The following is a 14,851-nucleotide window of genomic DNA, read 5'->3' as shown; positions in this document are numbered from 1 at the left end:
TAGATTAAAAATGTTACAATACGATTTCTCTCTTTAATCTAAGTTTTCTATAGAATGGCTGCAATTAGGAACACCACTATCAGCTCTGAGTCTCCATCCCAAATAAAAAAAATAGAAGAAAACATAATATATTGTTTCAACCAAAGAATGGCCGTAATTATATACATTTCTATGTATTTTATGTCTTTTAGCCAAAGATTCTGAAATACTTTCAGATAACTATCAATGTCCTTGCAAGATAAAATATAGCATATTATTCTCATTTTACAAATAGAAAAATTAAGAAATAAAGAAGTCACGTGAAAGCTGTCAGTATGAAATATTTTGGTCGAACCCAAAATCTCTAGAAACTCTAAGTCTAATAAACCCTTATGAAAGACCCTGGCAGCCTTCCTGCTCACGGACCTATGTCTGTACATCTCTGACAGTTACTTCAAAACTAATACAGTGAGCTGCACCTTGAAGACCTCAATGCCTAGAAAGATATGAAGCTTTCCTGTTATTTCTCCTTACTTAATTCCATCCTATTCCAATTATTGCAGAGGATGAGACAGTCTATTTCTCAAATTGCAACAACATTTGGGCAGAATTTAATTTTTCTCTTCTAAGTTTCAAGTCTGCCGTGGCCCATTTTGTAGTCAGGTGAGGAAGTTAAGCATCCCCACTCAAAACCAGCCGGGAACACACTGGGGAACAGGGGCTAGTGCCTTCTGTAGCTCTCAAACCACATCATCTTTTGGCTAATGTAAACTGAGAGAAGATGAACAAGTCACCGAAGAATTCAAAAGTAAATGACGATAGTGTATTCTTCTATTTCAGGAAAGCTTAAAGAGCTTCTCCAAAAGCAACGACACCTGAAGAACGGACATCACCCTGGTCTGTCCACAGCAAATGCTGATCCGCTTGTGTGTGTCTTTTCCCCTAAACCGCACATCTCTTTCTCTCAGTTTTGTCTGTAGTCACGTAGGACTATCGGAGATGCGCACACTGCTCCCCTGCCGTGTTTGTTTCTATCATCCCCCCTCTGAAAGCATTTCCAGTTTCTACTGGACGGCAATCCTGAATACATGCATGTTAGTAACTAAAATATATTCACTCTTTTCTTCTTCCCCAAATAATGGCTGAAGTGTTGTAAATTCCTACTGACTGCCTCGCTTTCACATTTGCACAGAGGATTTTGATCTTCCATGACTTCTGAACAGGCTAGTAGCCAAGCGTGTGGAGAAGCTGCTAGAGATGCCTTCTGCTTTGCCTGTCTTCTTCCTTTGGTTTTCTTTTTCTCATAAGGTCATTAATTTAGGTGCAATAACACTTGCAGATGTGACTGCATTATTCTCAGGAAGAGTAGAAATTCTTGGCTCCGTCCTCAAAAGTCCTACAACGGGAGAGCTACAGTGGAACGTAGGGAGACGTACAGAAATGAGGGGATTGCCAAGATCCCAGAATGATGGATGCATAACGACTCTTCAAGGAAAAGAATTTAGAAACCCACTTGGTTATAGAAAGTTCTACTAGGAAAAAGGTAGCCACTCAGATGTCTGAGAACGAGAAAAGAGATAAATGTTCTGGAGGACCTTAAGACATTGTCCAGAGTTAGGAATGTAGAAAATTGTCCACTCAGCTAGCTAGAAAAAATAATTATGGAATAACACAGTCTTCAAGTGTAAAGCTTCAGAGATTTTAAAGATTTCACAGTACGAGAGTTACAACCTAGAATACTGTTTCCTAAATTTTCAAGGAAAGAAATGTCACTACGTAACCAACCCAGGAAAGTAATGAGAAAATAACATGTAGAAAAAAGATTCCCATGGGAAAAAATATAGAGAAACTCCTAGATAAGCAATATTCTATCTTAACCTCTTTGTGGAAAATCTCAGGGATATTTACAAAATAGCAAAGTTGATGGAAGTAGTAAGAAAATTTGTAGTAGTAAATCAGAGAGTAAGGGAAGGAAAATGCTTTCTTAATTTGCAGGAAATGCGTTACAGACTTCAGAACGTTCAGAGGTCAGAAGCCCTCCAGAGGTACTAAGAGTGTCGTAGGGGCTATGTCAAGGCTCCAGTCTCACACTCACTCACATGCACTTGGGAGAGAAACTTCTCAAACGTGAGGAGTGGGGGACAGCTTCAACACAAGCTCATATTTTTATGTTAAACCAAGAATTCATACAGAAAATACTTTCAATTTCTTACAATTTTTTAAATGTACTTTTAATGGATCTGCTTGAATTTCTAAAAAACCACAAAATACATCAATTTTAAACTAAAAAAAACAGATAAATTACAGAGTCCAACGTGAATACAAATTTTAGGTTCTAATAAATACACGAGAAGCTGCTTACAGGAGCCACTTAAAAACATTTTTAAAAAACATTTTTTAACAAACTAATGTCTCTATCATACACTTGGGTCAGAAGTCAGGATTATCCTGATATTAAATTTATTGCTTTGCTTTCAATTGAGCTTCCGATATTAAGAACTAAAGCATTAAAGAGTCAATATTACAATAAATATTCTATTGTGGTCTCTTAACAGCTACAGTAACCAGCAAACCAAGCAGCAGGGAAAACTGCCTCAAAGAATTAAAAAAATCATTAAAAAACCAAATAGAATTTAAAAATTTCCCCCTGAGGCCGTACCATTTAAGCAGTTCTCAATTATAAACAAGTCAGGCAGCAAAAGTTTGGTTCTAGGCTGGTTATTTGGGGCTTAGAATATATTCTTCCACTTTTCACTGTGACTCATAAAAGCCTACTGAAGAAACATCCATTTCAGAGCAAATTTCATTAAATTACATTTAAGTTAAAACGGCTTTAATACGGTAAGCTAATTAAAACTTATTTAGTTCAAACTCCAACTGAAATTTTTGAAACTCTAATGTAATAAAATTTTATTTTGATTTCATTAGTAAATAGAATGGAAGGGGCCTGCCCCGTGGCCGAGTGGTTAAGTTCGCGTGCTCCACCTCGGTGGCCCAGAGTTTCACTGGTTCGGATCCTGGGTGCAGACATGGCACTGCTCATCAAGCCATGCTGAGGCAGCGTCCCACATAGCACAACCAGAGGCACTCACAACTAGAATATACAACTATCTACTGGGGGGCTTTGGGGAGAAGAAGAAGAAGAGAAAAAAAACAAAAGAAGATTGGCAACAGGTGTTAGCTCAGGGCCAATCTTTAAAAAAGGAAGAATGGAAACAGTGCAGATGAAGCCTCTGGAATCTACCTTGAAGTGAAGTCAGAATTACACGAACTATCCAAGACGTTTCTTTTGGCAGCATTCAAGACAGGAACTGAAGGCATATCGTCCACAGGTTCAGCTACAATAAAAGATAAAAACCTCAAAATCACATATTTAGCATGTAGCATATTTAGCATATTCACTTAGCATTTATCTATTTAAACTTGCTGATAAATTTATTTTCCAGAGTTTTAACCTAAAATTATATATTGGGCCACGTAATTTATTTCTTTAAAAGTCCTTAATCTGATGAAACCCCACACTATTTCAAGAATTCTGGACCACAAATAAATGTTTAAATTTAATCTCATTTTCCCTTATTACTTGTAGAGAAATCATAGCATTAAGTTTTTAAAAATAATTTTCAAAAGGTAAAATTTTTTTTAAGCTCTTCAAGTGTTCTGGCTTAAAAACGTTCCCTTGACTAAGGCTAACAGCAGGGGGAGGGAGGCCTACATAAAATAAACACACATTTAAAATAAAAGTCAGTCTGAGTGTCTAATTTTTGCCTAAGCTTTCAGAGAACTTCAGTTACATATGGTCATTTTTGCTTCTTTTGCAATAGTTGGTATTTTGGTAAGCAATTAACAAAAGAGATAGAATTTCATTGGTTAATAATTAAACCCACTGCTATAGTTTACATTTTTGTAAATAACTCTGGGAGAAGACTCAAATTTACTTTTTGCCTTTGAGACCTAACGTAACAGCCACTGAACATTTTGAACAGTGGGCTTCACAATGAAATCAGAAAGAGCAATATATATGAAAATTCTATATTAATTGTGAAAAGCTGTATCAATACTGGTTACGATAATTATTAAAGACACCTGACTTTACTTAATGCCCTTAGGGAATGATCTCAACTGCTTTATAGGTATTCTTTTTAACATAATGGCTCACTGTTCAGAATCTGCCTTAAGCAGCGTAGAGACGAGCAGATTAAATACTTGTTATTGCCTATTTCACAGAATTTCACCTCCGATGCCGTGGGCTGCCTGAGCAACTCCTTCTGCTCAGCAGAGTGACAGGCCTCTCAGTGACTATGTATTTTTTCCTCCTTCCTGATCTCTTTCTTTCTCTTCTTTATAATTTTTTTCGGGGGGAGGTGGTAGGGATGGGGACAAATAAGGGTAGTGGTGAGAAAAACACTAAAATTTACAGCCAAGGAAAGCACCTAAGCAGCTGGGATGCACAATAATCCTGTTTGTGCTGGGCCAGACAGCCAGAGCCCAAAGAAAGAACTGGTCCCACAGTTCACAGCTATGCTGGGAGAAAGCTCTTTAGTGGGACTAAACTTACGATTTAGGATCATTTTTCCCCTATAGACATAAACCTCTGCATTTAGCATATGTGATGCCAAAGCGAGAACTGAACCTCTGCTTTTACAATGGAAACCAACGGAAAATCTGTTTTGTTTTAGAGAAAATGCAGGAAGATTTTTTGTTCTTTATTTCTAGGGCTCTTTATAAATAACCCCTTTATTTCTTATTAGTGTTCTTATTATGTGCAATCAAGAGCTCATGATACTGTAATAATCACAAAACCTACTAGGTCTAAAAATATATATAAACAAACTTTTTTTAAAAGTATTTTTTATTTTGTTTTTTGCTGAGGGAAATTCACCCCGAGCTAACATCTGTGTCAATCTTCCTCCATTTGGCATGTGAGCCACCACAACACGGCCACTGACGAGTGGTATAGGTCCGCATCTGGGAACCGAACCCAGTCCACTGAGGCAGAATGCACCGAACTGAACGACTGGGCCACAGGGCCGGCCTCCAGACATCTTTATGGTTTAATGGCAAATTCAAATTATAGATTAAAGCCAAATCATAATGTCTGTGGATTCTGGGTAACAATGTTAAAAACTCAGAATTTAATAGGGAATAAAAGCTAGGGATGGGAAGAGAAGAAAGTGGGTGAACAGTTAAAGCTAAAAGTTCCACAACAGAAGGCTTCAAATTCAGAGCCTTTCTCTCCATTTTCTTTCTCTCTCCTACATGATCTGTCTCTCACAGAGAACTTAGTGGCTTTAAATATCAAAATATTCAGAAGTTATCAAGGTTAAGAGCTGGAATATGAAATAACAACGGGCTTCCCTCTAAAAGAACCACCAGGTGAGGTTACACGAACTCTCCATTTTGTTTGTCTACAGGAACACAGAATTGAAGACCGGTTACCTCCTGGTGGACGAACCACACGGGGCTGCACAAACGACGGCTTCACCACTTCAAACCACCAGAAGAGCTCTGCCATGAAGACCAAGTAGTTACTCTAGAGAGGAGAGGCAAGAGGGCTCAGCAAAGGTGGCCAAGGAGTGACGACAAACAGAATCCTATTCTGCTTCCTTACTAAACACAGGTTTACATCTCATTCATTCATCCCTGGAGTCCAGAATCTAGGACAGAATATTAGTGACTGTAGGTAAAATTCCTAAGAACTACTCAAAACCTGTGTGCTGACTTTTCTCTAGTTCCAGAAGGGCAGTCCAGCTGCCTGCAGGTACAAATGTCTCTAACTGTAGGTGTATTCAACAGCCTTTGACACTCTGGAGAGTGGTTATTCTTTAAAAAAAATAATCAAGCTCTTTCCAGAAGCCTAGAAATTTCTTAAAATGTAATCAAGTGTCTAGTTAAAAATATTATATCTATGTGCTTGATAATGCTAAACTCAACAATAATCCAGGTGCTAAATAACACAAAGACTCTAGACTGTTATGGCAAATTCTTAATAATTTTGAAATGTACAAAAACATTATTTATAGAATTTAATGTATCTACTTAATTTTGAAAAGTTATTAATAAGGATAAGTCAAAAATATCATTTAACTTTGATTATTTTTATTTGAAAATGTGAATAATTTTTAAAAATGACTTAAAATTAAAAGATTAAGAGGGTCCTAAAAAGCACACTTCTACTACAAGTTTAAATTTTAAAATACATACATCATAAAAGCTGAAGAACATAAATATGAAGAATTATTTTAATTGAAAGCATTTGGTAAGTTTTAAAAAGTTGGACTATACAAAATCTGTTTTTACAATTATTTAAAATAAATCACATCTTTTAAATTCTGGATGTTCGGCATCTAATTCAACTGTTACTATCAAACTGATTAATACTTGATGAGTGAGGTCTTATTTCATGTTAAATTTCAGTTTTCAAAATCACCGTGGGAAACAGGGGTGTCCCGATGCAGTGGCTTCTTCCTGCCTGTTAATTATGAATGCTCCTCCAGGCTCTGTATATTTCCTCTCAGAGGTCATCCACTCTCTCTGTTTGTTGTTGTTTTTTTAAAGATTTTATTTTTCCTTTTTCTTCCCAAAGCCCCCTGGTAAACAGCTGTGTATCTTTAGTTGTGGGTCCTTCCAGTTGTGGCATGTGGGACGCCGCCTCACTGTGGCCTGATGAGTGGTGCCATGCCCACACCCAGGATCTGAACCAGTGAAACCCTGGGCCGTGGAACTGTAGCCTGAGGACTTAACCACTCAGCCACGGGCCAGCCCCTCTTTGTTTTCTCATATTTAAGGTGGTGACTTTCAACTAGTCATCTCTTATTTGATAGTTCCAAAGAGCTATCTGTTGTGCAGGTAGGAAGTGAGGAAACAGAAGGACCAAGGGTGAGTCAGGTTTGTCTTCAGCAACTCACAGTACCATTTAGTGAAACAGGAAAGACTGGGGAAACGGGCAGTGGGAGGAGTCACGAGCTGCCAGCCCTGGCAGCTCAGGAGATGTTGGTCAGACATCTACGTGGACTTGTCATGTAGGCAGGCGGCTGAATGTAAGCGTCTGGAGTGTTACACAGGATGAGGAAGGGGGTTGAATAGAATTTGGTGGGTCTTCTTCTTTCAGCATTTGCTTTTAACTATAAATTCCCAGAATATTCAAACATTTATATACAAATACATACTATTTTAAGCAGTCAATAAAATCTGTGATTTTTTTTTAAAAAGAAACGAGAATGCTCATAATCTCTAAGGCATCCAACACATATGTTGGATCCTATCCCTGCTTGTCTTCTTAGAAACTTTACATTCTTAATTGTATTTCTTTCTCCTATATATTTATTCTTCCCCTCAACCGAATCCTTCCTACTTGGCTCTGAAACATGCTCAAATCTCTCCTATTAAAAACAAAACCTTCATTCAGTAATTCGTCATTCTCCAGTTTCTCCTCACCCCACGTTCTCCCCTCTTCACAAACTTCTCTAAGAGTAGGCCTCCACTGACAGCCTCCACATCATCCCTTCCTACCCCCGGATCCACTCCAGTCTGGCACTCAGGCGCATCATTCTGCCAAAACAGCATTTGCTCAAGTAACCAACGACTTACCTATGTTGCTAAATCAAACAAGTTTTTTAGTCTTCATCTTACGTGACCTCTCAGCAGCATCTGATACTCCTGTTTCTCCTCTTTGAAAACTGCCTCCATGTCCATCAGCTACCAAATGACTCCCAAATGTACTGACTACACTTACATATGCAATGGCCTACAGAGCCTTTTCTCTTGAATATCTCCAAGGCACCTCAAATGTCCAGAACTGAATTAGTCATCTTTCCCACAAATCTACCTTGTTCCAATCTTACCTCACTAAATAGCACCACTAACCCAGTGTGCAAACCAGAAACCTAGGAGTCATCCTTGATACCTCCACCTCCTTCTTTCTCCCTTCCCACGTCCAATTTGCCACCAAAGCTGCAAATTTTGCATCCTAAATATTTCTAGAATCTACCCACTTCTTTCCATCTTCAGAATAATTACTCTGACTCAAACTGTTTTCATCTCTTGTTTGGAACACAATAGCTTTTTCTTTGGCTTATGAAGCCAAATAAACTTTTCAAAATGCAAGACGCCCTCCTCTTTCCATTGCTCTTGGGAAACTGACTATGGGTCACCAGAGGGTACTTGATGGGCCCTTCTGTAATTTCTCCAGCTTCATCTAATACCACATTCTCCGGGGTTCCTCATCTCACCCATCAGATTAGAAGGTCTAGAAGGACAAAGCTTGCGCTCATCATTACATCTTCAGTGTTTAAAACAGTGGCTGGTACATAATAGATGATCAACAGATACTGAATGTATGTATAAATTAACCAATAAATGTGTAACAAAAAAGACTAGTGGGCAAAACCTCAACATGTTGATAGAGAATACCTCTGGGTAATAATATCATTGTGATTTATATTTTTTCTTTATACTTACCTCTACAGAAGACCTTCTAAAACCAAAGTATAAAATTGTATTTAAAGTACTCATGCTAGATTTGACTCGACTAATACAATTAACTGAACTGTCTATATCTTTTGGAAAAACACTGTTTAAGTGCTCAATAATTGTCTGTTGACAGGAAATTAATTTTTTAAGGATCTTGGTGCTCAACATCACTTATCACCAGAGAAATGCAAATTAAAACCACAGTAAGATGTCACCTCAGACCTGTTAAATGGCTATCACCAAAAATGTAAGAAACGGGCCAGCCCCATGGTCAAGTGGTTAAGTTCACACATTCCGCTTTGGTGGCCCAGGGTTTTACCAGTTCGGATCCTGGGCGCGGACATGGCACTGCTCGTCAAGCCATGCTGAGGTGGCGCCCCACACAGCACAACCAGAAGGACCTATAACTAGAATAGACAACTATATACTGGGGTGCTTTGGAGAGAAGAAGAAGAAAGGAAAAAGAAAAAAAAAAGAAGATTGGTAACAGATGTTAGCTCAGGTGCCAATCTTTAAAAAAAAAAAATATATATATATATATATATATATATATATAAGAAACAACAAGTGCTGGTGAGGATGTGGAGAAAAGGGGATGCCTGCACACTGTAAGTAGGAATGTAAATTGGTGTAGCCACTATGGAAAACAGTATGAGGGTTCCTCAAAAAATGAAAAATAGAACTACCATACGATCCAGCAATCCCGCTTCTGGTATATATCCAAAGAAAATGAAAACAGGATCTCAAAGAAATATCTACACTCCCATGTTCGCTGCATCATTATTCACAATAGCCAAGATATGGAAACAACCTAAGTGTCAGTCAACAGAAAAATGGATAAAAAAGATGTGGTATGCATATACAATGGAGTATTATTCAGCCATGAGAAAGACAGAAGTCCCGTCATTTATGACAATGTGGATGGACCTTGAGGGCATGATGTTAAGTGAAACAAGTCAGACAGAGAAAGACAAATTTTGAATGCTATCACTTATACGTGGAATCTGAAAAAAGTTGCACTCAGAAACAGAGTAGAGTGGTGGTTACCAGGGCCTGAAGGGTTGGGGAAATGGGGAGATGTTGGTCAAAGGATAAAAACTCCCAGTTGTCAGATGAGTAAGTTCTGGGGTTCTAATGATGATAGTTAATGATACTGTTTGTTTATCTCCTTGAAAGCTGCTGAAAGAGTCGATCTTTAATGTTCTCATCACAGAAAACAAACAGTAATTCTGTGGCAGGATGGCGGTGTTAGCTAATGCTACAGTGGGGAGTGATTTGCACACTTTAAACTTACACTGTGTTCTAAGTCAGTTATATCTCAATAAAGCTGGAAAAAATACTTTAAGCATCTCGGTAAGACAGCTGCCCTAATAACATAATTGTACTGTGTTTGGCCACAAGATGTCAGTATAGTAAGAAATAATTTTCCCAGTAACTAAAGCTTACGAAGAGCATTTCTTTCTGAATTTATGATGACTAAACAGCAATAAATCTGTTACCATAGGGCACAAATGATATCAAATTCATTTCCCATAAAGATCATTTTCCTTCTTTTAGTTAAGACAGTCATGCAGCTAGATATTAACATTGCTAAACAATGTAAACAATAAAGAATACTGATATACAGAATACAGAATGAAAAGTAAAAGTATGCTTTAACTCCTCTCCCCCAAATCCTAATACCACACTCAGAAGAAACCACCGTTAACAATTCTGTACAACTTTCTACAGACCTTTTTCCATCCATCTATATACATGTACAAGATCTGCACTTTCTTCACTTAATAATGTCTTGGAGAGCTTTCTGTATGAGTAAAAATACCTCTACCTCCTTCCTTTAAACAGCTCAACTACATTACAAACATTTTAAACGTGTCCCTACTAAGATCAATTGTTTCCACCCATTCACCACCGTGAACAATCCCAAACGTGCCTCCTGTGCATTTTAAATTTGCTTAATGTCAAACTGCCCTCTAAAAAGACCACACCAGTTCATACCTCCACCTAGGGGGGCAGAGAGTGCCTTTTCCCTACATCCTCATAAACACTGATTATTAAAGTTAACACGGTGACAATGAGGTGCCCAGCATCACAGACCAAGCAACCTCTTGAAGGCTTGAAGTCTTAAAATATTCAATTGAATATTCAATTCAATTGAAGTCAAAGCAATGGTTCTAATCAATTTAGCAAAGAATACAGAAAGTAACCAAAGCCTCCTCTGTAGATAACTATCTATTTTAAATATGCCTGGTTTAAGAAAATGTCTTTATATCTGGATGATGCCCAGACTAAGTTGATCTAAACATCAGGCCTATATAGTATTTATTGGAAGTCTAAGGCACACAACTTAAACAAATATAATTGATCTTATGTCTCAATGTATTTAATAAGCTGTCTTCTTTGAGATCACAGTAGTATTTAAGTTTTTTAACAGGTAAGTGCCAGACAAGACATTAACAAGATATATATGGAAATAATATTTCCTAACTTCCATTTTGATAAAAATCGCAAGGTGTAAACTTTCAAAATTACTCAAAGTTTTTCTTTTGATGTGTCAGTGGGGAGCAGGCACTATTTTGGGTCAACAGGAATAGTGGCTTATTTTGGAAATGCCTTTACCATTGGCTCCATCTTCTACCTGGTGGTGATCCAGAAATGGGTGAAGGAAAAAGAGAGATACCGGAGAGTAAGAATTTAAAGACTCACACGGCACTAGCATTACAGCGAGAGGGGTCCATTAGCAGTTTGTACTAAGGCTGGCACTAGAACCATGATTAGGATCGATATAAAGTTGTTCCTCTCAGCAAGACTTTTAAAAAAAATCTACCTTTAGATTATTGATTCCTAAAACCTTGAAACAGAAGTGGGACACTTTCGGCAGGTATCCAGAGACCTGAGGAATTCTAAAGCTGTGGGCTGCTGGGAATAACAAGGTGTTGTCTCAAGTCCTGACAGTCTGCAACGAGCAGCTGCTTGTACCTGGCTGCTCAGGAACAGCTATGCCTGCGACGTGTCTGCCTTCACTCCTGGAAAGTCAGTTCTTTAAAGGGACAGGGATCTTTGCTGTGTTCACTGATTTCTCCCAACACCTAGAACGCTCACAGGTGCTCGAGAAATCTTTCTGGAAACAGTGGCAGTGAGCACCAGCCTGAGGCTCACAGGCAGCGCGTGATGTTCTGCAGCAAGGGACACACGCAATGGCTACAAAAGGAACTCGTTCTTCAAAGGTTCATTTCCACACTATTTCAGTATTTCCTTCCCTTCTTTCCCCGGGTTTTATCCAGTTCTGAAACCTGGAGGATTCTTCCCCCCCATATTCCGCCGTCCTGCTGAGTGCTGACAGTAACCAAAACTTGCTTTATGCTCCCACTACATTAGCACCTATTTAAGATTCAGAAACATCTAATGGCTTATCCTTTATTTTGTTAACATTGGGACAACAGATCAACGTTGTACTACAACTTTAAATTTAGCTTTGTGTTGTAAAAGAAACCTGTAATAGTGTACTAAAAAAGCAGAAAATAAGCAGAAAAATCAAACAAAAACTGATTTTTCAAAAGCTCTTCTGATTGATATTATAGTTAACTTGTAAGCTTAAAGTGGCTAGGCCATTTATACATCTAGTTAAAAAAACTTAAGCAAAGCAAAGGAAAAAAGAATTCATTTACCTTTATGGATGAAGCAGCATAGAGCATATCTTCCAGGGTGAAATGGCAACACTGGTTCAAATATTCTTGGCAAAATTCTTGAATCAGCTGCAGATTATACAGGCTATCAGCCAAAGACATGGTTTCTTTCAAACAAATATCTTCAAACAGGAAAAGAGGACGGTGATGACTTTGGGTTAATTTCAGTGAGATCCATTTCATAATTAGTGACTTAATACAAATACACAATTATGTGGAATCTGTTTAACACACATACACATATAAATACAGCAGTCATTCCACAGAAAGACTCAGAAACCAAGCACTACTTTACTCAACTCTCTTCCTCAGGATTATACGTAAATGTTCCTTCTAAAAACACCTTTATTACTTACTAAACATTGTTGTCTTAAATACTTCTTACCATCTATAGTTCAGAAATATTTCACTGGAACACTTACCCTCTAACCTGACCACACCAGGGCAGTAGAAATGAATAAGGGCAGCTAAAGCACAGCCATCTGTACCATCTTTCAACAAATTTTCCACCAACGGAATGCAAGGCAGTTGCTTCAGCAATGTCTGCTCTTTTCTATAACGAGCCTACAATACAAAAAAGATGAAAATAAGTAAGTACTAAACAATATACAGGAAAAAACCAGTATTGTAGATTCTAATGCATCAGTAATAAAATATAAGTCAAGAGAATGAGAACTACTCACCAATATCCTCCTTTTTAAATAATACGTGAGACCCCCCATCCACAGTTTCAGTTACCCCAGTCAACCACAGACATCATCTGCTCCTGACATCCAACTATTCTATCAACAACATGACGTCCAAAGATCCTCCTTCTGACATACAGACAGAAAGAGGTCAACAGCAGCCTAACGTTAGCTAAGTCCCCCTTCCTCGTCATTCCCCTTATCTCATCATGCAGGCGCTGGACCATCTCACACCATCACAAGAAGTGTGGGTGTAGTACAGTAAGATATTCTGAGTGAGACCACATGCACCTAACTTTTATTACACTGTATTGTTATAACTATGCTATTTTATTGTTGCTGTCGTTAATCTCTTACTCATTTATAATCTCACTGCCTCATTTATAAATCTCACTTTATCACAGGTATGCATACACAGGAAAAGCCACAGTACACAGAGAACCCAGTACCACGTGCAGTCTCAGGCATCTCCTGGGAGTCTTCGAACGTATCCCCGTGGATGAGAGGGACAACTGTGCCAGACATCACTTTACCAAACTTAAACAAGGGGCAACAGTACTACAGTTTCGAAGCTAAGTACTTAAATATTATATTGCTAATTTACATGAAATGACATTTAGTCTAACTATTTAAATATAAAAAGATCACAAAATGGATTTTGAACTTTGCATCCAAATCATCAGTTCTGCCCTTGTGTAGATGATAAAATTCATTTGCTTTGATGTTAGACTGAATTGAGGCCACAAGTTCTTCTGCGGAAAGACTGAGAGTTCTTATAAGGAAAGGGCAACAGTGCTACTCGAGCAGAAGCAAGTACAAGAGTTATCAAAATTGGAGAGCAGGGAGAAGAACATGATACTATTCTTAAAGGAAATTTGGTGATAAAAAACATCACTTTGAGGAACTGGAATAATATCACCAAGATATTCTGGCTTATCATTTGAATGTTAATGATGATGCAAATAAAGTGGAACAACTCTGAAACTGAAAAAAACCCTCCCAACTGAGGTTTCATTAACCAGTAGCAGAGCAAGTCGAAGGGCTTCTCCTCCCCTCAGAAAAACAGGAGAAACTTTTGTTTTTTCAAGACTGCTTGGTGTGACTGGATACAAATTTATAAAGACAGTTCTCTAAAAATGAGACAAGCTACAAAACTCCATGATTAAAAGAACCAGCTCTTGAGTCAGATTGCCTAGGTTCAAATCCCAGTTGTGCCACTTGCGAGCTCTGTGATCCTGGACAAGTTACTTACACCTCCTTTCTCAGTGTGCCCCATCTGTAAAATGGGGATAATCACAGCACCTAATTCACAGGACCACTGGAGGACGACATGAGATGACAGACAGCAGGTGCTGTGCACACTGCTGGGCACACAGGAAGCAGTAACTGAAGGGGGGCTGGTATTAGCTAGCAGCTCTCCCAAAGCCAAGAAAGATAATGCTGACAACTTAATGAAGATGCATGCTGAAGCGTTTTATTAGCAAAATTCACCACTATATTGCTTACAGATATTTAAATAGTTTTTTTTTTAAAGTAATCAAACTAATTTTTCTTCTAACTCCATCTAATCTGGTCATCTCTATATTTTAAAATTAAAATATCATTATGAAATAAAGTACTTCTGTGAGAGTAAAAATAGAAAAACAATTTACTGAAAGAGAAAATTTAACATTTGGCAGTGCTTTACATGATATCCCTCAGAAAGCACATGCACTCGTGGAGGAGACATCTACTCCTGTTTCTCCCACCAGCCACCGAGAACAAGAGCCATGGAACGTTCTTCCTCTTGAAGATTCTCAGGAGCGTGTTCTTACTGTCAGTGCGGGCTAGACATCTGCATTTAACAGTATATTCCAAACTCGGGAAGTACCCACATTCAGAAAAAAATTACAAATTCTTTAATTGATTATTGATCTTTCTATAATCCTTAGAAAACTTCCTCACTTCACTGCTAGCAGACAGTTTAAAAATCAACCATGAAAAAAGAGAAGACATGAGGGGAGAGAAAGAAAAAAGAAACCAACCAGT

The 14,851-nt window shown here is 38.1% G+C and overlaps 1 protein-coding gene across 13 annotated transcripts in view; it reads right to left on the bottom strand.

Annotated features, from left to right (window-relative positions):
• CAMSAP2 (calmodulin regulated spectrin associated protein family member 2) overlaps positions 1–14,851 on the bottom strand; it is a 110,437-nt gene that overhangs the window by 13,232 nt on the left and 82,354 nt on the right. For all 13 annotated transcript variants that reach the window (XM_070602034.1, XM_070602035.1, XM_070602033.1 and 10 more), the window contains 4 exons: positions 12,560–12,701; positions 12,120–12,259; positions 5,419–5,512; positions 3,224–3,317 (listed from right to left, as the gene is read on the bottom strand). In XM_070602034.1, coding sequence (XP_070458135.1) covers positions 3,224–3,317; positions 5,419–5,512; positions 12,120–12,259; positions 12,560–12,701 — 470 coding nt within the window. The remainder of the gene's footprint in view (positions 1–3,223; positions 3,318–5,418; positions 5,513–12,119; positions 12,260–12,559; positions 12,702–14,851) is intronic.

Source organism: Equus przewalskii, chromosome 31, assembly GCF_037783145.1.
Source record: "Equus przewalskii isolate Varuska chromosome 31, EquPr2, whole genome shotgun sequence".
Lineage (NCBI taxonomy): Eukaryota > Metazoa > Chordata > Mammalia > Perissodactyla > Equidae > Equus > Equus przewalskii.
This window is presented reverse-complemented; position numbering and strand designations above follow the sequence as displayed.